Here is a 22,926-nt window from a genome sequence, read left to right on the forward strand (position 1 = left end):
TGCTCCATCTGCTCCCAGGACAGATGCTTTTACCTATGTTTCTATTTTCTGAATACTTGAAGTCAAATAATCACAATGACAATGTTACTGCACTGTAAAAACAAAAACAATCATAAAATGACATAAGCTGTGAGCAAACCCGAACTCAGAGTCAGTGTGGGGGAAGCTTCTGTGAAAGCTTTGCAGGCTTCCACTTTCTTCTAAATAAATGTTGAGCCACAGCAGAAACACCAGAGGGAGAAAGAAAAGAAGAAGAAAAAGATAAAATGCTTGTTATAAAATGATCATACTGCCAACAGACATGTGGTGAGGAATTCTTAACAAGGTTTCTTAAAAAATGTATTGCAAATGTGTCCACTTATTTATAGACCATATACAAACCAAAATAGCCAACCATGCATGTTAAGGTGCACAAAATGTCAGCTTTTTAATGTTGTTCAGTCGGATGATTGCCTTCCAGAAACTAGAGTCCGGGGGGGGGGAATGCTGCACCGAGCAGGATGACTTATTTAATAGGGTCACTCCCAAATTGGAATGCATCAAATTTGAAGAATATTTGTTTATAATTGTCAATAATAAAACGGGGCTTGTCAAATGGGTTCAATAACAGCAAAGCAGCCATGGTAAAAAAAATAAGTATAAGAAATATTACTTTCCATTTGTGGCCTCAATCATGTCTTTCCTCTGTAACTAACTGCACAGAAATTGCCCCCCAAAAAAATACAACATTAATCACTATGTGAGAAATATGAGGCACACTACAGCTGAATGTACTTTGATTGAACTTCTGGTTCAATTCCATGTGGTTCACTACACTTCAACGCTGCACAGTGTGGGACTTGACTTTTGCATCCTCAACTTTCTGTTTCCATTAATACAAGATACATACAGAAACACAAACTGTGTCCACAAGTGAATAGATCCGCATGGATAGTTTTAATGTGTTTGTGTTCATTTTTTAGTTTGTCATTGGTTAAAGAACTTGAATACTTCTCTAATTTTGATTTCCCATCTCCTGAGTGCAGAATGCTTTATACGCCGGGGAAGGAAGAGCTCAGATGTTGCCACAGCCCATTCATCAATGTCAGCATGCAACAATAATCTGAAGAGGAATTATACTGCTTTTCACATTTGTCCAAAAGCGTTCCATTCAGTATTGCAAACCTGGCAGTGAGTCCTTCCTTTCACATATTTTGTGGAAGAGAAATTTGAAAAGTTGCTTCTCTGTTATAAATGTATTTTGTTTCAAAGTTATGTGGAAAAAATTCAGACGCATTCTTCAAGTCATTTCTTTCTTGAAAATGATTTTTTTCTGACAAATCCTAAAAGGATGAGAATATTTTTAAACTCAATGCTTGTATTTAGAAGAAAAACGTATGTTGCTTTTAGATGTGGACAAATGTGTGCTCATGTATGGAAGATCTAAACTTATGAGCAGGACATTCAGACCAAAGACCTTTCTGTTCCTGTTTTTAAAACCTAAATGAATTCATATCAGTCTGAAAGGGAATAAAATTACTCTTTTGATTTTTTGGTTATTCTCTGTGATTTATCACATGACATAATTTAGTTTAAAGGTCATATATTATACAAGATACACTTTAACATGTTTTTCTAATGTGTCCTTATCCTGTCTACAAACCCCCCAATTATGAGAAAAGTCAATCCTCTCCATCTTTTGCCTACTCCACTTTTCAGAACATGTGTTATCAAACAGGCTGTTTGGAGATTTTCCCTTTATGACATCACAAAGGGCAGTAACCCCTCCGCTGTAAAAGTTTATAATTAGGCTGCATTCGTTGGAAAAACTACAAGAGATGAGCTGGAAACTAAGGCATTAAAAAATCAAAAAAAATATTTTTTTAACTTTGCTATTCTTGGAAATGATGTCACAAAAAGCAGACCCAAGTGTTGTGCTTTCATTTTTTTATTTGTCATAGTGTCCAGTACAAAAAGATGGAACATAAACAGACAGGGTGTTGAGCTGTTGACTGAACTTGATGATCAACTTTGATCACTTAGTTGCTGGCCATGGTGCTCTCCAGCCAGTCGTTGAAGAGGCAGACCTACAAACAGAGACAGAACAAGGTTTTAGCACAGCAGCTTCAGTGATAACTCATTACTGGGCACTTATGCATATTATGAAGAGATATTTTAGGTTTACCTTGGCGTAGACACCGGGGTGATCTCTCTCGGCACATCCGTAGCCCCAGGACACAACACCCTGCAGCTGACCGTTGCACACGACGGGGCCACCAGAGTCACCCTGAGAACAGAGAGTGAAGGATTTCAAAGGTTTAATAAACCTTAAAAGGCCAAACAAGACAATTCACATAGTTATTCCTGTATTTCTTTCTGAACATTAAATGACATACCTGGCAAGAGTCCTTGCCTCCCTCCAGGTATCCAGCGCAGAACATGGCGTCAGTGATCATGCCGGGGTAAGAGTTATCACAATCCCTGTCGGACAGGATGGGGATGTTCAAGCACTGCAGCTTGTTGCTGTCAGCACCTGAGAATCAACAGAGAAATGCAGAGATCAAAATGGAGCTACAATGCATTACAGACCTACAGATTAAGAAGTCAATGCAGCATTAGTTACTCACTGGAGCTCATGGTGTTGCCCCAGCCGGAGACTTTGCACATGGTGCCAGCGGGGGCACAGCTGGTGGGCAGAGCCACAGGCTTCACGTACTGGTTGAGGGTGGCGGACTTGCTCAGCTTGATCAGCATGACGTCGTTGTTGATGTTGTAGGAGCTGTACCTGGGGTGGCGGATGACGCGGGAGGAGCTGATGAACTGCTCGGTTCCCTCGTTGACCCTGATGTGGTGCTCTCCAAGACGAACCTCAATACGACTAAAAAAGAAAGAAAAGTGGGGGATTAGAAAAAAGCACACAGAAATCATTATAAATAATGAAGCTGCAAACACCTGAAGAAAACATGAGGACTGTACTTACGACTTGTAGCAGTGAGCAGCAGACACAACCCAGTCCTCGTTGACCAGAGAGCCTCCACAGAAGTGGTAGCCAGACTGCAGAGAGACCTGATGGGGCTGGGAGTGGGGGGTGCACTCATACCCTCCGACGATCTTGTCGTCGTCGATGGCGACTGAAAATGCACACATATCTACTTTTTAGTTGTTGGTTTAAAGATGTCAAACATTCTCCACAAAATAAAGGCTACTTTGAGAAAGAATATCTAGTTTTTCTCAAGTTTTAGTCAAACCCCAAGTCTGCAATATTCATTGGAGAACTGAGGATGGTTAGAGATCACTTTGAACTTCATCAAATCAAAAACCCTTTTGGGATAGGCTTTGGTAAAGTTCAGGGATAAAGGTTAGTAGACCCTAAGCCTGAAAGGGAAAGAGGTTCACACTCACAAGCAGCTCCGATGAGCAGAACGAAGACTAGAGACCTCATGGTTGCTGAGTGATCTTGTCGATGAGAGACCTTACCTGGAGCTCTGGTTTATAGTCACAGTCAGGAGAGCTGCCCTTCTCTCTGACCATGCTCATTGGTCACTAAAGAGCCAATCACATCACTGCAGCTGGAAAAGGTGCAGGTGGCAAGATAACATGTTTGTGGTGTCAGCAAGTTTTGTTAATCAGAAGGGAAATTCTGAATATAGATCTACTTTCTTCTGTTTTAAGTATTTATAAAATTAAAACACCCATATTATCCAAACAGGGTGTTACATTGAACCCGTTCACACAACTTCCCTTTTAACACCCCTCATTTAATATTTTAGTAGTAAGAGTTGTTCTATGTGGAGTGAGATGATGACAAAGAGGATGAACATTTTGTATTCTGTTAAGAAAACTTGTGATTAAGACACAAGAATATAAAGGTTATGTGCAGGTTGTAGTGTCAAGCCTGTGTTGGAAAAACAGTCTTACATTACACTCCAGCTGTCACTTATTTTTTCATCAACTCCAATATCATCATCAGCATTGAGTTGTTATCACCCTTCAGAAAAGGAAAGCACAGATTGAGCTCTTAAATTTTATTCCTATTAAGCAGCATAAGAAATTCATCTTAAAACCAGCGGCTCCCAATCTTCCTGATATAAAAACATAAATGATATAACTTTCTGCAAAAGCATATTGTCACAATACATCCCCTACTTATTTTCTTCAAGTCAAAGATTTTAGTGCACTTTTGTTTTCCAAAGATTATTAAGATAAACAATTTTTGGCTAAAGTTTAGAGTCCACCTCTTTTTGGTCAAAGTTGGCATGTGTTTCTCTGGTCAGATTGCACAGGTACACGAGTCACTCTATATTTAGAAGTGTGTGAACCATTGACTGTATATACAGATGGACAATGCGCCTCAACCTCCTCCCATTGTACAAAGATAAGTTAAAAATAGCCCCTTGACAGGCGCTGACATAATGTGTATTGAGAGCCAGAGCCTGCGCAGATGGGATCAGTGTTGATATCCCGTCGCTTCTGCTAACAAAAACACATTTCATTTATGTAACTTGCTGATAAAAAAGCAAATATCCCTCAGCTCTCTGCAGTCCACACCATAATGAATATTGTGTCTGTTTGACACTCACAGTTAAAGAAATTAAATGAATCGTTTTAGTTTTTGTTCAATTTCCTCTCGTCGTTTCTCCTCTACACGATGCCTAAGGAGCTGCATTCATCATCACAGCTGTGGATCTTGTCAATTTATACCTTTTATTGCATGAAATAAATCATTTAAAATAACTCCTCATGTTTTTATGCCTTGCCCCTGATTATGCCTAATTACTCTTAGCCTTAATATAATTGATTTTAATGAGTCATCAAAAATCCAACCCCTGCACAGTTTTAAATGATAAATAATTAAACCATAGAGACCAAAACCATTTCTAAAGGTGTATTTCTTCTGTAAAAATCGACATTTTAATAGTAGACATGATGGGGATTCATTGGTTTTTGGAATGAGCCTCATGTGGACACTAAAAGTACTGCAGTTGTTTCGACTTATATGTTGGCTTTGTTTTAAAAAAAAAAAACGAGATTTCCATTAGGTCAGTCTGAACCTGCTGTCCTGTCTCATCTGAGATCTCAGTCATTGTATTAAAAAAGTCACAAGAAAGAATCAATTCAGATTTGTAAAAGAGAGCTAACTTTTTAGTATCTGTTTTGGGAAATGATGTCACAAAAAGCAGACCCAAGTGTTGTGCTTTCATTTTTTTTATTTGTCATAGTGTCCAGTACAAAAAGATGGAACACAAACAGACAGGGTGTTGAGCTGTTGACTGAACTTGATGATCAACTTTGATCACTTAGTTGCTGGCCATGGTGCTCTCCAGCCAGTCGTTGAAGAGGCAGACCTACAAACAGAGACAGAACAAGGTTTTAGCACAGCAGCTTCAGTGATAACTCATTACTGGGCACTTATGCATATTATGAAGAGATATTTTAGGTTTACCTTGGCGTAGACACCGGGGTGATCTCTCTCGGCACATCCGTAGCCCCAGGACACAACACCCTGCAGCTGACCGTTGCACACGACGGGGCCACCAGAGTCACCCTGAGAACAGAGAGTGAAGGATTTCAAAGGTTTAATAAACCTTAAAAGGCCAAACAAGACAATTCACATAGTTATTCCTGTATTTCTTTCTGAACATTAAATTACATACCTGGCAAGAGTCCTTGCCTCCCTCCAGGTATCCAGCGCAGAACATGGCGTCAGTGATCATGCCGGGGTAAGAGTTATCACAATCCCTGTCGGACAGGATGGGGATGTTCAAGCACTGCAGCTTGTCGCTGTCAGCACCTGAGAATCAACAGAGAAATGCAGAGATCAAAATGGAGCTACAATGCATTACAGACCTACAGATTAAGAAGTCAATGCAGCATTAGTTACTCACTGGAGCTCATGGTGTTGCCCCAGCCGGAGACTTTGCACATGGTGCCAGCGGGGGCACAGCTGGTGGGCAGAGCCACAGGCTTCACGTACTGGTTGAGGGTGGCGGACTTGCTCAGCTTGATCAGCATGACGTCGTTGTTGATGTTGTAGGAGCTGTACCTGGGGTGGCGGATGACGCGGGAGGAGCTGATGAACTGCTCGGTTCCCTCGTTGACCCTGATGTGGTGCTCTCCAAGACGAACCTGAATACGACTAAAAAAGAAAGAAAAGTGGGGGATTAGAAAAAAGCACACAGAAATCATTATAAATAATGACGCTGCAAACACCTGAAGAAAACATGAGGACTGTACTTACGACTTGTAGCAGTGAGCAGCAGACACAACCCAGTCCTCGTTGACCAGAGAGCCTCCACAGAAGTGGTAGCCAGACTGCAGAGAGACCTGATGGGGCTGGGAGTGGGGGGTGCACTCATACCCTCCGACGATCTTGTCGTCGTCGATGGCGACTGAAAATGCACACATATCTACTTTTTAGTTGTTGGTTTAAAGATGTCAAACATTCTCCACAAAATAAAGGCTACTTTGTATTTTTCCTTAATATTTCGTCAAACCCCAAGTCTGCATTATTCATTGGAGAACTGAGGATGGTTATCAAAAATCCTTTTGGGATAGGCTTTGGTAAAGTTCAAGGATAAAGGTTAGTAGACCCGTAGCCTGAAAGGGAAAGAGGTTCACACTCACAAGCAGCTCCGATGAGCAGAACGAAGACTAGAGACATCATGGTTGCTGAGTGATCTTGTGGATGAGAGACCTTACCTGGAGCTCTGGTTTATATTCACAGTCAGGAGAGCTGCCCTGCTCTCTGACCATGCTCATTGGTCACTGAAGAGCCAATCACATCACTGCAGCTGGATGTTGGGATCAATCAGATTAAAAACACTTCCCATGGCTGAAGTTAGGACGACTTAGAAGTCAACTCATTTTAAAATTTCAATTGAAAGTCATAATATTGCTCTATAACCTCTGTCTTATTTATGTATTTATTAATAATAACATCCAATATACCTCTTCACACACCTTACCTTATAGAGTAACACTCACAGCCCCATATAAAGTTGTATTATAGTATAAGTGACACCAATATTACCCAGTGTGAGGACAGAAGGGATGGACATTTTGTATTCTGTTGGAGTTTAAAACACAAGAATAAATAGGAGTATGTGCAGTTTTTACGGGGAGGCATCTGGCTGAAATACATTCATACATTACAATCATACATCATTTTCATAGTAATTCATAATAACAAATCAGATGCAAATATTGTTTTTTATTCACTGCATTTAATTTTTTATTGATCAGATTGATTACCTACAGAATTGTGATTTAAATGAAAAATACATGATAATCTGTTTATCAATATTAAATGTTACAAAACAGTAAATTACATTTACTGTCTTAGCACCACTTGCTCCAATTCTTCTAAAAAATACTTCAACTTTTTTGAGCAGTTTGCGAGGACACCTTTGTCACACTACTTTTCTGCTACATTTTCTTCTAAAATTCAGTGTGTAGTTTTCAAAAATTTCAATTCAGTTTTCTCCAAGATATCATGACATAGGCATACAATTTGAATTTTGTCAAATGTTTGAATCCACCAAGTTTTTTAAAAAGTTGTGTTGTGTTTCTCTGGTCAGATTGAACAGGTACACGAATCGTTCTATATTTAGATGTATGTGAACCATTGACTGTATATACAGATGGACAGCGTGTCAGGAAGGGGGGGGGGGGGGATTGGGACGCAGGTGCAGATACAGGGGTGTCTCAAAGTTGTCACAGGAGGATAACCACAAAATCGCAATAGCAATAGATTGGAAAGTGGGGAAAAAAACAACAAAACCGTATACAGCCACAACAGGATTCCTAACCTAAATAAGTAACCAAAATGATTAACTAAACCACTGCTGCCAAACAGCTGACTCAAAACCAAAATTGTCCAGGAGACCCAGAAAACATGAAACAAAAAGCAAAGGCTGCCAGGGAGACCTTTGGTAACACAAAAGGTTGGAGTTGAAACAAACCAGCACCTCAAGTTACACACTGGGAGACGGGCAATGGAAATCTAATACACAAAGTTCTTAGTTGGTGTTTATAGATACACACAAAGAACTCGAGAAACTGCAGGGAGAACCTCTCACAACCTCTGAAGGTGAGATGCTGAGTCAGCACAGAGCACTGGAGACTCAGAATATAAAGGCTCCCCACACCTGGGCTTAATCAAAGCCAATCAGTGCCACACACACCTGATTGCAATGAGTTGATTCTCTCACCACTCTCACTGAGCAGAAAGAGTGAGTGCCCTCACGCAACGGACTTCAACCTCCTCCCATTGTACAAAGATAAGGTCAAAATAGCCGGTTGACAGGCACTGACGTATTGTGTATTAAGAACCAGAGCCTGCGCAAAATAGGGATCGGCTGGAAGAGGCACGGTGTTGATATCCCGCCGCTTCTTCTGACAAAAAACATATTTAATTTATGCAACTTGCCGATAAAACATCGAATATCCCTCAGCCTTCTGCAGTCCACAGCAGAATTACTGTTGTGTCTGTTTGAAGCAGATACTCACAGTTAAAGAAAATACATGAATTGATTTAGTTTTTGTTAAATTTCCTCTCGTCCTTTCTCCTCTACTCTGCTAATCCGATGCACACGGCAGAGAAGGAGCTGCATTCATCATCAGAGCTGTGGATCTTGTCATTTTATACCTTTTAATAGCATGAAATAACTAATTTAAAAACTCCTGAAAGTGTTTTATTTGAACACAAATCAGAGTGATATTAACTTTCACTATGAAACCTGGTCTGAGTGGAAACATTTTGACTTATATTTTGATTTTACAGTTTGACCGTTGTCCCATCTGTTAACATGGTGGAGGGAATGATGATCTGTACCGCAGCTAGTCAGTCAGGTCATTAATCTTTTGGTTTCACATGAGGTGAGCTGTTGCATTGTTAATTCTTTATACAGTCTATGATATGAACATAAAGTGAAGCCTGGCCTCCTGGCAAACGGCGACAGTGCCTCCACCTGTCAGTCAAATCAGCCTTGCCCCTGATTATGCCTAATTACTCTTAGCCTTAATATAGTTGAAATTAATGAGTCATCAAAAATCCAACCCCTGCACAGTTTTAAATGATAAAGAATTAAACCATAGAGACCAAACCCATTTCTAAAGGTGTATGTCTTCTGTAATAATTGACATTTTAATAGTAGACTTGATGGGGATTCATTGGTTTTTGGAGTAAGCCTCATGTGGACACTAAAGGTACTGCAGTTGTTTTCACTTTTGTGTTGGCTTCAATTTTTTTAAACCAGAGTTTGCCACATAGAAAATCTGAACCTGCTGTCCCTTCTGATCTGAGATCTCAGTCATTATTTTAAAAAAGTCACAAGAAAGAATCAATTCAGATTTGTAAAAGAGAGCTAACTTTTTAATTTCTGTCCTGGGAAATAATGTCACAAAGTAGAGCCAAGTGTTGTGTTTTCATTTTTTTATTTGTCATAGTGTCCAGTACAAAAAGATGGAACATAAACAGACAGGGTGTTGAGCTGTTGACTGAACTTGTTGATCAACTTTGATCACTTAGTTGCTGGCCATGGTGCTCTCCAGCCAGTCGTTGAAGAGGCAGACCTACAAACAGAGACAGAACAAGGTTTTAGCACAGCAGCTTCAGTGATAACTCATTACTGGGCACTTATGCATATTATGAAGAGATATTTTAGGTTTACCTTGGCGTAGACACCGGGGTGATCTCTCTCGGCACATCCGTAGCCCCAGGACACAACACCCTGCAGCTGACCGTTGCACACGACGGGGCCACCAGAGTCACCCTGAGAACAGAGAGTGAAGGATTTCAAAGGTTTAATAAACCTTAAAAGGCCAAACAAGACAATTCACAAAGTTATTCCTGTATTTCTTTCTGAACATTAAATGACATACCTGGCAAGAGTCCTTGCCTCCCTCCAGGTATCCAGCGCAGAACATGGCTTCAGTGATCATGCCGGGGTAAGAGTTATCACAATCCCTGTCGGACAGGATGGGGATGTTCAAGCACTGCAGCTTGTTGCTGTCAGCACCTGAGAATCAACAGAGAAATGCAGAGATCAAAATGGAGCTTCAATGCATTACAGACCTACAGATTAAGAAGTCAATGCAGCATTAGTTACTCACTGGAGCTCATGGTGTTGCCCCAGCCGGAGACTTTGCACATGGTGCCAGCGGGGGCACAGCTGGTGGGCAGAGCCACAGGCTTCACGTACTGGTTGAGGGTGGCGGACTTGCTCAGCTTGATCAGCATGACGTCGTTGTTGATGTTGTAGGAGCTGTACCTGGGGTGGCGGATGACGCGGGAGGAGCTGATGAACTGCTCGGTTCCCTCGTTGACCCTGATGTGGTGCTCTCCAAGACGAACCTCAATACGACTAAAAAAGAAAGAAAAGTGGGGGATTAGAAAAAAGCACACAGAAATCATTATAAATAATGAAGCTGCAAACACCTGAAGAAAACATGAGGCCTGTACTTACGACTTGTAGCAGTGAGCAGCAGACACAACCCAGTCCTCGTTGACCAGAGAGCCTCCACAGAAGTGGTAGCCAGACTGCAGAGAGACCTGATGGGGCTGGGAGTGGGGGGTACATTCATACCCTCCGACGATCTTGTCGTCGTCGATGGCGACTGAAAATGCACACATATCCACTTTTTAGTTGTTGGTTTAAAGATGTCAAACATTCTCCACAAAATAAAGGCTACTTTGTATTTTTCCTTAATATCTCGTCAAACCCCAAGTCTGCATTATTCATTGGAGAACTGAGGATGGTTATCAAAAATCCTTTTGGGATAGGCTTTGGTAAAGTTCAAGGATAAAGGTTAGTAGACCCGTAGCCTGAAAGGGAAAGAGGTTCACACTCACAAGCAGCTCCGATGAGCAGAACGAAGACTAGAGACATCATGGTTGCTGAGTGATCTTGTGGATGAGAGACCTTACCTGGAGCTCTGGTTTATATTCACAGTCAGGAGAGCTGCCCTGCTCTCTGACCATGCTCATTGGTCACTGAAGAGCCAATCACATCACTGCAGCTGGATGTTGGGATCAATCAGATTAAAAACACTTCCCATGGCTGAAGTTAGGACGACTTAAAAGTTGTAATATCGCTCTATAACCTCTGTCTTATTTATGTGTTTATTAATAATAACATCCAATATACCTCTTCACACACCTTACCTTATAGAGTAACACTCACAGCCCCATATAAAGTTGTATTATAGTATAAGTGACACCAATATTACCCAGTGTGAGGACAGAAGGGATGGACATTTTGTATTCTGTTGGAGTTTAAAACACAAGAATAAATAGGAGTATGTGCAGTTTTTACGGGGAGGCATCTGGCTGAAATACATTCATACATTACAATCATACATCATTTTCATAGTAATTCATAATAACAAATCAGATGCAAATATTGTTTTTTATTCACTGCATTTAATTTTTTATTGATCTGATTTTGATTACCTACAGAATTGTGATTTAAATGAAAAATACATGATAATCTGTTTATCAATATTAAATGTTACAAAACAGTAAATTACATTTACTGTCTTAGCACCACTTGCTCCAATTCTTCTAAAAAATACTTCAACTTTTTTTAACAGTTTGCGAGGACACCTTTGTCACACTACTTTTCTGCTACATTTTCTTCTAAAATTCAGTGTGTAGTTTTGAAAAATTTCAATTCAGTTTTCTCCGAGATATCATGACATAGGCATACAATTTGAATTTTGTCAAATGTTTGAATCCACCAAGTTTTAAAAAAAAGTTGTGTTGTGTTTCTCTGGTCAGATTGAACAGGTACACGAATCGTTCTATATTTAGATGTATGTGAACCATTGACTGTATATACAGATGGACAACATGTCAGGAGGGGGGGGGGATTGGGACGCAGGTGCAGATCCAGGGGTGTCTCAACAAAACCGTATACAGCCACAACAGGATTCCAAACCTAAATAAGTAACCAAAATGATTAACTAAACCAATCAATCAATTTTTATTTGTATAGCGTCAACTCATAACAAATGTTATTTTGAGACACTTTACAAGAAGCAGGTCAAATACCTTCCTCTTTGTCTGTTAACATTACAAAAGAGCAGGTAAAAAGACCTTACTTATTGCTATGTTACAAAAAGCAGGTAAAAGACCTTACTTATTGCTATGTTACAAAGATCCGGCCTATCCATCATGAGCACTTTAGCAAAGCAGCAAAAGTTACAGTGGTAAGAAAAAACTGCCTTATTAAAAGGCAGAAATCTTCGGCCGGATCCCCGGCTCATGACGAAACAGTCTTCACAGGCCTAGACTGCACCGGGCTTGGAAAGGGATAGGGGGGGAGATGGGATAAGATGCAGGAAGAGGGATAGAGAGCAAGGGGGTGGGGGGAGGTAGACCGTCCATCAGCAATCCGGTGGGGAGGGGAGGGAGTGTGTGTGTGTGTGGGGGGGGGGGGTTGTTCTGGCAGGCTGCCAACCCACGATCCGGTGGGGAGAGGGTAGGGGTGGGGGGGGGCTTGTTCTGGCAAGCCGTCAACCGACGATCTTGAGGAGCCTAGGAGAGCTCAAGAGCTCCCAGGAAAGTAGGTGGTTAGTGACTGAGATTTATAGATAGATACATGCAGTAATATGATGTACTGTCTCTGCACAGAGAGAGAGAGAGAGAGAGAGAGAGAGAGAGAGAGAGAGAGAGAGAGAGAGCTCAGGGTGCCAGTTCCCCCGGTAGTCTAAGCCTATAGCAGCATAACTGAGTAACTATCTACGCCAGCACCAGCCCTAACTATAAGATTTATCAAAAAGGAAAGTTTTATGTCTATTCTTAAAAATACAGACTGTGTCTGCCTCCCGGACCCCGGCTAGAAGGCGGTTCCAGAGGAGAGGTGCCCGATAACTGAAGGCTTTACCCCCCATAGTACACTTGGAGACTGTAGGTACCAGCAGGCCTGCACTCCGGGACCGCAACGCTCTCGAGGGACAGTACGGCACTAGTAGCTCCTTCAGGTAAGATGGTGCCTGGCCATTTAGAGCTTTGTAGGTGAGAAGAAGGATCTTGAATTCTATTCTAGACTGTATAGGGAGCCAGTGCAGAGAAGCCAGGACAGGATTGATGTGGTCCCATTTCCTGGTTCTGGTCAGTACATGAGCTGCAGCATTCTGGACCAGTTGAAGAGTCTTTAGAGATTTTCCAGAGCACCCTGACAAAAGAGAGTTACAATAATCCAGTCTGGAGGTAACAAATGCATGAACTAGTTTTTCTGCATCACTTTGCGACAGGATATTCCTGATCTTGGATATATTACGAAGGTGAAAGTAGGCTGTTCTTGAAACTTGACTGATGTGAGAGCTAAAAGACATATCTTGATCAAAAAGAACTCCTAGAATCCTAACAGTGGTGCTAGATGCCAGGCTGATGTCACTAAGGACAGTCAAATCACTAGAAAAAGTCTCTCTGAGGTTCTTAGGGCCTAGCACAATAACTTCAGTCTTGTCTGAGTTAAGTAGCAAAAAATTTCTGGTCATCCAGGTCCTAACGTCCTTAAGGCACGTTTCTAGCTGACATAACTGACTGGTACCATCGGGCTTCATTGATACATAAAGCTGAGTATCATCTGCATAACAATGAAACTGTATGGAGTGTTTCCTCATAATATTTCCCAGAGGAAGCATATATAATGTAAAGAGAATTGGTCCAAGCACTGAACCTTGTGGGACTCCATGGCAAACTTTAGTGTGCATAGAGGACTCATCATGTACAAACTGAGATCGGTCTGATAAGTAGGATTCAAACCAACTTAAAGCAGTCCCTGTAATTCCAAGCAAATGCTCCAGTCTGTACAACAGGATCCGATGGTCAATGGTGTCAAAAGCAGCAAGATCTAACAAGACGAGCACAGACAGAAGTCCCCTGTCTGAGACTAGAAGTAGATCGTTTGTAACTCTAACTAGTGCAGTCTCAGTGCTATGGTGGACTCTAAATCCTGACTGGAACTCCTCAAATAAACTGTTGTCATGGAGAAAGTCACACAGCTGTTTAGCTACCACCTTCTCCAGGATCTTCGAGAAAAAAGGAAGATTGGATATAGGCCTGTAATTAGCCAGAGTTCCTGAGTCCAGAGTAGGCTTTTTAAGTAGAGGTTTGATTACCGCTACTTTAAATGCCTTGGGTACATAGCTTGCCAGTAAATACATATTGATCATATCTAATATGGAGTTGCTAACTAAGGGAAAGACTTCCTTAAACAGCTTGGTTGGGATTGGGTCCAAAATACAGGTTGACGGTTTCGATGCAGAAAAAATGGAATATAGCTCTGAAAGGTTGATTGGAGAAAAACAGTCGAGACTAATATCTGGTCCTGGAACTGTCTCTGCCGTATCAGATGTATCCGCACCAGGTAAGGGCAGGAGGTTACCAATTTTGTCTCTGATGTCTAGAACTTTGTTGTTGAAAAAGCTCATTACTGCTGAGGGCTAGAGGAATACAAGGCTCAATGGAGCCATGACTCTCTGTCAGCCTGGCTACAGTGCTGAAAAGGTATCTAGGATTGCCTTTGTTTTCCTCGATTAGAGAGGAGTAGTAGGCAGCTCGGGCATGACGTAGAGCCTTCATATATCTTCTATGACTATCCTGCCAGAAAAAACGAGATTCTACCGTTTTGGTCGAGCGCCATATTCTTTCAAAATTCCGCGACGATTGTTTCAGAGTACGGGTTTCTGAGTTGAACCATGGAGCCACTCTCCACCGCTTGACAACCTTCTGTTTCAGGGGAGCAATCGAATCCAGAGTAACTCTCAGTGAATCCACTGCACTATCAACAAACTGATCTAGCTGAGAGGGACTAAAGCTATCATAAGAGTTTCCAACTGGGTTGAAACACGGTACTGACTCAAAAACAGCTGAAATAGCTTCCTTAAATCTAGCCACAGCACTATCCGACAAACTTCTAGAGAGCACACCTATTCCAGGCAGAGGTAATTCTGGTGGGACAAAATCGAATGTAATAAAAAAAATGGTCTGATAGCAGAGGATTTTCTAGGAAAACTGTAAGGTTATGGATTTCAATTCCATAAGCTAAAACAAGATCCAGGGTGTGGTTAAAATGATGAGTAGGTTCGTTTACACCCTGGGTGAAACCAATAGAGTCTAATAGTGACATGAAAGCTGTGCTCAGGCTATCATTCTCAACATCCACATGGATATTGAAGTCACCTACAACAATTATTCTATCACTGCTAAGGACTAAGTCTGATAAAAATTCTGCAAATTCAGATAGAAACTCAGAATATGGGCCAGGAGGGCGGTAAAGATAAGGTCAAAATAGCCGGTTGACAGGCACTGACGTATTGTGTATTAAGAACCAGAGCCTGCGCAAAATAGGGATCGGCTGGAAGAGGCACGGTGTTGATATCCCGCCACTTCTGCTAACAAAAAACATATTTAATTTATGCAACTTGCCAATAAAACATCGAATATCCCTCAGCCTTCTGCAGTCCACAGCAGAATTACTGTTGTGTCTGTTTGAAGCAGATACTCACAGTTAAAGAAAATACATGAATTGATTTAGTTTTTGTTAAATTTCCTCTCGTCCTTTCTCCTCTACTCTGCTAATCCGATGCACACGGCAGAGAAGGAGCTGCATTCATCATCAGAGCTGTGGATCTTGTCATTTTATACCTTTTAATAGCATGAAATAACTAATTTAAAAACTCCTAAAAGTGTTTTATTTGAACACAAATCAGAGTGATATTAACTTTCACTATGAAACCTGGTCTGAGTGGAAACATTTTGACTTATATTTTGATTTTACAGTTTGACCGTTGTCCCATCTGTTAACATGGTGGAGGGAATGATGATCTGTACCGCAGCTAGTCAGTCAGGTCATTAATCTTTTGGTTTCACATGAGGTGAGCTGTTGCATTGTTAATTCTTTATACAGTCTATGATATGAACATAAAGTGAAGCCTGGCCTCCTGGCAAACGGCGACAGTGCCTCCACCTGTCAGTCAAATCAGCCTTGCCCCTGATTATGCCTAATTACTCTTAGCCTTAATATAGTTGAAATTAATGAGTCATCAAAAATCCAACCCCTGCACAGTTTTAAATGATAAAGAATTAAACCATAGAGACCAAAACCATTTCTAAAGGTGTATGTCTTCTGTAATAATTGACATTTTAATAGTAGACTTGATGGGGATTCATTGGTTTTTGGAGTAAGCCTCATGTGGACACTAAAGGTACTGCAGTTGTTTTCACTTTTGTGTTGGCTTCAATTTTTTTAAACCAGAGTTTGCCACATAGAAAATCTGAACCTGCTGTCCCTTCTGATCTGAGATCTCAGTCATTATTTTAAAAAAGTCACAAGAAAGAATCAATTCAGATTTGTAAAAGAGAGCTAACTTTTTAGTATCTGTTTTGGGAAATGATGTCACAAAAAGCAGACCCAAGTGTTGTGCTTTCATTTTTTTTATTTGTCATAGTGTCCAGTACAAAAAGATGGAACATAAACAGACAGGGTGTTGAGCTGTTGACTGAACTTGATGATCAACTTTGATCACTTAGTTGCTGGCCATGGTGCTCTCCAGCCAGTCGTTGAAGAGGCAGACCTACAAACAGAGACAGAACAAGGTTTTAGCACAGCAGCTTCAGTGATAACTCATTACTGGGCACTTATGCATATTATGAAGAGATATTTTAGGTTTACCTTGGCGTAGACACCGGGGTGATCTCTCTCGGCACATCCGTAGCCCCAGGACACAACACCCTGCAGCTGACCGTTGCACACGACGGGGCCACCAGAGTCACCCTGAGAACAGAGAGTGAAGGATTTCAAAGGTTTAATAAACCTTAAAAGGCCAAACAAGATAATTCACAAAGTTATTCCTGTATTTCTTTCTGAACATTAAATGACATACCTGGCAAGAGTCCTTGCCTCCCTCCAGGTATCCAGCGCAGAACATGGCGTCAGTGATCATGCCGGGGTAAGAGTTATCACAATCCCTGTCGGACAGGATGGGGATGTTCAAGCACTGCAGCTTGTTGCTGTCAGCACCTGAGAATCAACAGAGAAATGCAGAGATCAAAATGGAGCTACAATGCATTACAGACCTACAGATTAAGAAGTCAATGCAGCATTAGTTACTCACTGGAGCTCATGGTGTTGCCCCAGCCGGAGACTTTGCACATGGTGCCAGCGGGGGCACAGCTGGTGGGCAGAGCCACAGGCTTCACGTACTGGTTGAGGGTGGCGGACTTGCTCAGCTTGATCAGCATGACGTCGTTGTTGATGTTGTAGGAGCTGTACCTGGGGTGGCGGATGACGCGGGAGGAGCTGATGAACTGCTCGGTTCCCTCGTTGACCCTGATGTGGTGCTCTCCAAGACGAACCTCAATACGACTAAAAAAGAAAGAAAAGTGTGGGATTAGAAAAAAGCACACAGAAATCATTATAAATAATGAAGCTGCAAACACCTGAAGAAAACATGAGGACTGTACTTACGACTTGTAGCAGTGAGCAGCAGACACAACCCAGTCCTCGTTGACCAGAGAGCCTCCACAGAAGTGGTAGCCAGACTGCAGAGAGACCTGATGGGGCTGGGAGTGGGGGGTGCATTCGTACCCTCCGACGATCTTGTCGTCGTCGATGGCGACTGAAAATGCACACATATCTACTTTTTAGTTGTTGGTTTAAAGATGTCAAACATTCTCCACAAATTAAAGGCTACTTTGTATTTTTCCTTAATATTTCGTCAAACCCCAAGTCTGCATTATTCATTGGAGAACTGAGGATGGTTAGAGATCACTTTGAACTTCATCAAATCAAAAACCCTTTTGTAATAGGCTTTGGTAAAGTTCAAGGATAAAGGTTAGTAGACCCTAAGCCTGAAAGGGAAAGAGGTTCACACTCACAAGCAGCTCCGATGAGCAGAACGAAGACTAGAGACATCATGGTTGCTGAGTGATCTTGTCGATGAGAGACCTTACCTGGAGCTCTGGTTTATATTCACAGTCAGGAGAGCTGCCCTTCTCTCTGACCATGCTCATTGGTCACTGAAGAGCCAATCACATCACTGCAGCTGGATGTTGGGATCAATCAGATTAAAAACACTTCCCATGGCTGAAGTTAGGACGACTTAGAAGTCAACTCATTTTAAAATTAAAATTAAAAGTCGTAATATCGCTCTATAACCTCTGTCTTATTTATGTGTTTATTAATAATAACATCCAATATACCTCTTCACACACCTTACCTTATGGAGTAACACTCACAGCCCCATATAAAGTTGTGTTATTACTTTTAGTATTATTTTATTGTGATAAAGTGAAAAAAAAGACAAATATGTTCATATATAAACTACAACTAAAGCAAAAACAAATAAAGAAAACCAGCAACAGATAACATGAAACAGCAAAACATAATCAACGACGCAAAAATACAGACAGTAGATTTAAATGAGATAAGGTGAACGTCCAGAAGTCACTAAGTTATGATGAGGTAGAGTAATAGGGAGGTATGTGTGTTTGGATATAGAGTGTGTGGCAGTGTAATGCACCAGAAAGAGGTGCAGTAGGGTACAGTAGTAAAGAGAAAGATCAAAAAAATAAAAAAATGTATGGTGTATTTGGGATGAAATGAGAAGAGGCATCACAGAGAGACCTCAGGGAGTCTGGCACAGGTTATGATTGCAGGCAGAATTTTATTTCATTTTTCCTGCTACATTTTCTTCTCTGTTTTAATTTTTGGTGTAGAAAGATTTCATTTCAGTTTTCTCCAAGACTATCATGACATAAAACATTTATGTTCGCAAACATTGGAATCCACCAATTTTGTGTTGAAAGCCGGTCAGAGTGCACAGGCACACGAGTCACTCTATATTTAGATGTGTGTGTGAACATCTCACAGCTGTGTGATTCTAAGCATCTGTTACTCGAACACCAAATTCAAATATGAGGCCTGAGACAGCCTTGAGAGGCAAATCATTGTATTTGTAATCACTTATTTCACACAGCACTTTTTAATACATAAGAACTTGAAATGGTTTTCAAAGTCAAAATTTCACATAGTTGAATTAAAAATGCCCAGAAGTCCATAACGTATCCCCCTCAGTCCACTGTGGACATACAAACCTCAACAAAAACAAGTGATAAATCATTTTTAACTTAATATTACATTTATATTGTTATATTTCCTCAATTCTCTGCTGAAAAGATACATTTTTCAAATTATAATCTGACACAAATCATGCTGAAGTGATGGTCGATTTAGAAGAAGCTGTAGTAGTTTTAGTAGAAAAATATTTTTGAAAGACTGTCCCTTGTTCTTCTTTACGGAGCCCCTGAAGTCCCGAAAAGTAAAATAAAAATATCTTGTGCGCACAACATAATTATGTACATAGCCTACATATTGATACGAGTTTCAATAAGTAAGGTTTGCCCAAGCACTTCAGTGAAATACTTTTCAAAGAGCCCGTTTTCTACAAGTTACAGAATTGTACTGTAACTTACTTTATTAACATGTACACATACAAACTTGTGAACAGAGTTTTTTCATTTTTCTAAGTACCCGAAATATGTAACCCTTGAGTAAAGGGTTAGGAATTCAGTGTTTATATTTATGTCAGGTAATGTTTAAAAATAACTGTCAATAAGGTACGTTTTGTTAACCTGCAGTGTGTTAAAGCAACATCTTCTTTTCTATAATATTCTAAGGTTGTTATAACATTTCAGTTATGTTGAGTTATCTCCATAAGGCTGAACTGAACTATTTGCAGAGGGAAATTAATTCCAAATTAACGTTTTAGATAATTATAATAACTTGTGTGCACAAGTTAATATCTTAATTTAACAACATAATTATTATATATATATCTTGTGTGTACAAAACTTTTCTGGACTTCAGTATCTTTCGTAAGTTCAATTTGCCCAGAAAGGTTTTGAATTTTAAACACTTTATTTGTGTAGTTTCTTCCCCATTCTGAAGTGTTGCTTTTTGTTCACTGAATAATGTTGAGTTCAGATGAGCAGGTTGAATGGTGGAGTAATTGGCCCATCATTATGCTGTGAAGCCATTCAGTCTGCATACAGCCTGATCATTGAAAGACAATAGTCATTGTTACCAGTATCATTGAACAGAGTAATGGTAAAGTGTTACCAGGGTAACCATGACAGTCCACATAGATAAGGATTCACCACACTACAGTGTGTTACCTTCAGAGACTGCAGCAAGAAAGAAAAGTGTGCAGGAAGGACGAAGTGTTAAAGATCCTTCAAATGTTCATTTGAACTGTTTCATATCTGAGGGTGTTTCACGTAGCTGTTTATACTCTCTTGAGCTCATGCTGCCTCAGACGGTGGGACGATCCACAGGCTGCATATTCAGGTTGAAGGTGGTTTCTATGAAACATATTACAGTCACTTTCAATGACCTTTATATTTCTGTGTTAGTATAAAACATATTAACCTATCAACATCATATTCTGTTACTGAAAAGAATACTTACAATTTAGGTCCATCTAAACACTGCATGGAAATCCATTTTTTTAACGAGTCCTGCTCCTCTCTTTGTTCATCGTCCAATATAATCCATGTGATTCATGCTTATCCTTGGTAGAAATTTGCAGCAACACTTTGTTATAACATCTGATAAAGTAGAAAGTACCTCATGTCTGATGTGAAAGGGATTGATTGAGCGTTTTCGTTGCAGAGCTTTTGATGAATTTGTTCTAATTCTTGGTGTTGTTCATAATTCTGAAGTTTTCAGCCTCACAGCAACCTTTTGTGTACATCAAGAATCAACAAACAAGTCTGTGTCAATGAGAAATAACAAACAATGCAATCCAATTTGAAGTTTATTCACTAAGTATCGTTCTCATTGGTGATTTCAAACAGTAATTGTTTTTTTTTGTCTCTGTGTTGTACGCCTGCTGGCACTATAGTGAATCACCTTTTCTTGTGTTTCCTCCGGCTGGCTTTTTCCTGTAAAAGCCACAATCAACAAACAGTGGCTGTGAACCAGGCCATCTGCAGAGTTGAAAGCACGTCTTTGCCTACATGAAAGTACACAATGCATGATTTGTTAAGAAATAGTTGCAGAGTATGTAATGCAAAGAATAATTGTAGTTTTGACAAACATGCATTATGCATCTAATCAGCAAGTACATGTCATGTGAAAAATGATTTTTCATTGAATGCAAAATATTAATCAAAAACATTTTCCATGCTCCTTGAAACAGACTGATAAAGATTAACACATGCAGTGTATCAGTGCACCATCCCACAGCTAGGCAAATGTTTACTTTTCCAGGACCAAAATGTTTTTTTCAGGATCTTCCTGATTGGTCCAAAATAACCTTTCGGGTGTGTCTCAGAAGAGGAACAATCATATATAAACCAGAACTCCAACCAAAGTCCCTCATCCACAAGATCATTCAGCAACCATGAGGTCTCTGGTCTTTGTTCTGCTCATCGGAGCCGCTTGTAAGAACCCAATCTTCTGCTTCTATCAACTAGTTCTAATCACTGAAATCTGAAAAAAGTAATCTTGGTTGTTTGCATCCTGTCTGTTTTCAGTCGCCATCGACGACGACAAGATCGTCGGAGGGTATGAATGCACCCCCCACTCCCAGCCCCATCAGGTCTCTCTGCAGTCTGGCTACCACTTCTGTGGAGGCTCTCTGGTCAACAAGGACTGGGTTGTGTCTGCTGCTCACTGCTACAAGTCGTAAGTACAGTCCTCATGTTTTCTTCAGGTGTTTGCAGCTTCATTATTTATAATGATTTCTGTGTGCTTTTTTCTAATCCCACACTTTTCTTTCTTTTTTAGTCGTGTTCAGGTTCGTCTTGGAGAGCACCACATCAGGGTCAACGAGGGAACCGAGCAGTTCATCAGCTCCTCCCGCGTCATCCGCCACCCCAGGTACAGCTCCTACAACATCAACAACGACGTCATGCTGATCAAGCTGAGCAACTCCGCCACCCTCAACCAGTACGTGAAGCCTGTGGCTCTGCCCACCAGCTGTGCCCCCGCTGGCACCATGTGCAAAGTCTCCGGCTGGGGCAACACCATGAGCTCCAGTGAGTAACTAATGCTGCATTGACTTCTTAATCTGTAGGTCTGTAATGCATTGTAGCTCCATTTTGATCTCTGCATTTCTCTGTTGATTCTCAGGTGCTGACAGCGACAAGCTGCAGTGCTTGAACATCCCCATCCTGTCCGACAGGGATTGTGATAACTCTTACCCCGGCATGATCACTGAAGCCATGTTCTGCGCTGGATACCTGGAGGGAGGCAAGGACTCTTGCCAGGTATGTCATTTAATGTTCAGAAAGAAATACAGGAATAACTATGTGAATTGTCTTGTTTGGCCTTTTAAGGTTTATTAAACCTTTGAAATCCTTCACTCTCTGTTCTCAGGGTGACTCTGGTGGCCCCGTCGTGTGCAACGGTCAGCTGCAGGGTGTTGTGTCCTGGGGCTACGGATGTGCCGAGAGAGATCACCCCGGTGTCTACGCCAAGGTAAACCTAAAATATCTCTTCATAATATGCATAAGTGCCCAGTAATGAGTTATCACTGAAGCTGCTGTGCTAAAACCTTGTTCTGTCTCTGTTTGTAGGTCTGCCTCTTCAACGACTGGCTGGAGAGCACCATGGCCAGCAACTAAGTCTGATCATGTGACGTTCATCTTACTCAGCTGCCTGTCTTCGATCATTCTAACCCCAATGTTATTGTAGAGGTTTGAAAAATGTGCAGCTACTTTCCATCTGAGTCAATAAAGTATTAAAACAAAAAGTCAAAAGTTGTTTTTCCTTTCAGTTCTTTTCTTAACCTGTCTTAAGTTTAAACTGGTTAAATGAAAGACGTGCCATTTAACATGCTGCTGAGGAATATGAAGGTTTATGATTATGAAAAAAATGAATTCTTAAAAAGGCTTGCTTGAGTGAATTAAGCCTGGGAAAGATACAACTATCA

General features: G+C 40.8%; 5 protein-coding genes across 5 annotated transcripts; 1 reads left to right on the forward strand and 4 right to left on the reverse strand.

Moving 5' to 3' along the window:
• Positions 1–1,909: 1,909 nt before the first annotated feature.
• On the reverse strand, positions 1,910–3,515 carry LOC132983780 (trypsin-1-like). Its single transcript, XM_061050246.1, has 6 exons — positions 3,382–3,515; positions 2,960–3,110; positions 2,607–2,857; positions 2,376–2,512; positions 2,165–2,266; positions 1,910–2,066 (listed from the first exon to the last, which is right to left on the reverse strand). The coding sequence occupies exons 1-6, from the start codon at positions 3,419–3,421 to the stop codon at positions 2,019–2,021; spliced, it is 729 nt and encodes a 242-aa protein (XP_060906229.1). The 5' UTR covers positions 3,422–3,515; the 3' UTR covers positions 1,910–2,018.
• A 1,651-nt stretch (positions 3,516–5,166) lies between these two features.
• LOC132983786 (trypsin-1-like) lies at positions 5,167–6,746 on the reverse strand. The gene is made up of 6 exons (XM_061050251.1): positions 6,604–6,746; positions 6,218–6,368; positions 5,865–6,115; positions 5,634–5,770; positions 5,423–5,524; positions 5,167–5,324 (listed from the first exon to the last, which is right to left on the reverse strand). The coding sequence occupies exons 1-6, from the start codon at positions 6,641–6,643 to the stop codon at positions 5,277–5,279; spliced, it is 729 nt and encodes a 242-aa protein (XP_060906234.1). The 5' UTR covers positions 6,644–6,746; the 3' UTR covers positions 5,167–5,276.
• Positions 6,747–9,395: 2,649 nt separating this feature from the next.
• Positions 9,396–10,906, reverse strand: LOC132983784 (trypsin-1-like). Its single transcript, XM_061050250.1, has 6 exons — positions 10,832–10,906; positions 10,446–10,596; positions 10,093–10,343; positions 9,862–9,998; positions 9,651–9,752; positions 9,396–9,552 (listed from the first exon to the last, which is right to left on the reverse strand). Exons 1-6 carry the CDS (start codon positions 10,869–10,871, stop codon positions 9,505–9,507), a joined length of 729 nt encoding a protein of 242 aa, XP_060906233.1. The 5' UTR covers positions 10,872–10,906; the 3' UTR covers positions 9,396–9,504.
• A 5,499-nt stretch (positions 10,907–16,405) lies between these two features.
• Positions 16,406–17,921, reverse strand: LOC132983779 (trypsin-1). The gene is made up of 6 exons (XM_061050245.1): positions 17,867–17,921; positions 17,457–17,607; positions 17,104–17,354; positions 16,873–17,009; positions 16,662–16,763; positions 16,406–16,563 (listed from the first exon to the last, which is right to left on the reverse strand). The coding sequence occupies exons 1-6, from the start codon at positions 17,904–17,906 to the stop codon at positions 16,516–16,518; spliced, it is 729 nt and encodes a 242-aa protein (XP_060906228.1). The 5' UTR covers positions 17,907–17,921; the 3' UTR covers positions 16,406–16,515.
• A 3,364-nt stretch (positions 17,922–21,285) lies between these two features.
• On the forward strand, positions 21,286–22,753 carry LOC132983781 (trypsin-1-like). Its single transcript, XM_061050247.1, has 6 exons — positions 21,286–21,433; positions 21,527–21,677; positions 21,780–22,030; positions 22,125–22,261; positions 22,371–22,472; positions 22,571–22,753. Exons 1-6 carry the CDS (start codon positions 21,394–21,396, stop codon positions 22,616–22,618), a joined length of 729 nt encoding a protein of 242 aa, XP_060906230.1. The 5' UTR covers positions 21,286–21,393; the 3' UTR covers positions 22,619–22,753.
• The last annotated feature ends 173 nt before the right edge of the window (positions 22,754–22,926 follow it).

Source organism: Labrus mixtus, chromosome 11, assembly GCF_963584025.1.
Source record: "Labrus mixtus chromosome 11, fLabMix1.1, whole genome shotgun sequence".
Taxonomy (NCBI): Eukaryota; Metazoa; Chordata; class Actinopteri; order Labriformes; family Labridae; genus Labrus; species Labrus mixtus.

What these genes read in the sequence shown, in the direction of transcription:
- LOC132983780 (XM_061050246.1), bottom strand. Translation starts at nt 3,421, where the DNA reads ATGAGGTCTCTAGTCTTCGTTCTGCTCATCGGAGCTGCTT. An exon ending in GCTGCTCACTGCTACAAGTC is followed by an intron (nt 2,858 to 2,959) that starts GTAAGTACAGTC and finishes TTTCTTTTTTAG; the next exon opens with TCGTATTGAGGTTCGTCTTG. An exon ending in GGGCAACACCATGAGCTCCA is followed by an intron (nt 2,513 to 2,606) that starts GTGAGTAACTAA and finishes GTTGATTCTCAG; the next exon opens with GTGCTGACAGCAACAAGCTG.
- LOC132983786 (XM_061050251.1), bottom strand. Translation starts at nt 6,643, where the DNA reads ATGATGTCTCTAGTCTTCGTTCTGCTCATCGGAGCTGCTT. An exon ending in GCTGCTCACTGCTACAAGTC is followed by an intron (nt 6,116 to 6,217) that starts GTAAGTACAGTC and finishes TTTCTTTTTTAG; the next exon opens with TCGTATTCAGGTTCGTCTTG. An exon ending in ACCCCGGTGTCTACGCCAAG is followed by an intron (nt 5,325 to 5,422) that starts GTAAACCTAAAA and finishes CTCTGTTTGTAG; the next exon opens with GTCTGCCTCTTCAACGACTG.
- LOC132983784 (XM_061050250.1), bottom strand. Translation starts at nt 10,871, where the DNA reads ATGATGTCTCTAGTCTTCGTTCTGCTCATCGGAGCTGCTT. An exon ending in GGGCAACACCATGAGCTCCA is followed by an intron (nt 9,999 to 10,092) that starts GTGAGTAACTAA and finishes GTTGATTCTCAG; the next exon opens with GTGCTGACAGCAACAAGCTG. An exon ending in GAGGCAAGGACTCTTGCCAG is followed by an intron (nt 9,753 to 9,861) that starts GTATGTCATTTA and finishes CTCTGTTCTCAG; the next exon opens with GGTGACTCTGGTGGCCCCGT.
- LOC132983779 (XM_061050245.1), bottom strand. Translation starts at nt 17,906, where the DNA reads ATGATGTCTCTAGTCTTCGTTCTGCTCATCGGAGCTGCTT. An exon ending in GCTGCTCACTGCTACAAGTC is followed by an intron (nt 17,355 to 17,456) that starts GTAAGTACAGTC and finishes TTTCTTTTTTAG; the next exon opens with TCGTATTGAGGTTCGTCTTG. An exon ending in GAGGCAAGGACTCTTGCCAG is followed by an intron (nt 16,764 to 16,872) that starts GTATGTCATTTA and finishes CTCTGTTCTCAG; the next exon opens with GGTGACTCTGGTGGCCCCGT.
- LOC132983781 (XM_061050247.1), top strand. Translation starts at nt 21,394, where the DNA reads ATGAGGTCTCTGGTCTTTGTTCTGCTCATCGGAGCCGCTT. An exon ending in TCTGCTCATCGGAGCCGCTT is followed by an intron (nt 21,434 to 21,526) that starts GTAAGAACCCAA and finishes GTCTGTTTTCAG; the next exon opens with TCGCCATCGACGACGACAAG. An exon ending in GCTGCTCACTGCTACAAGTC is followed by an intron (nt 21,678 to 21,779) that starts GTAAGTACAGTC and finishes TTTCTTTTTTAG; the next exon opens with TCGTGTTCAGGTTCGTCTTG.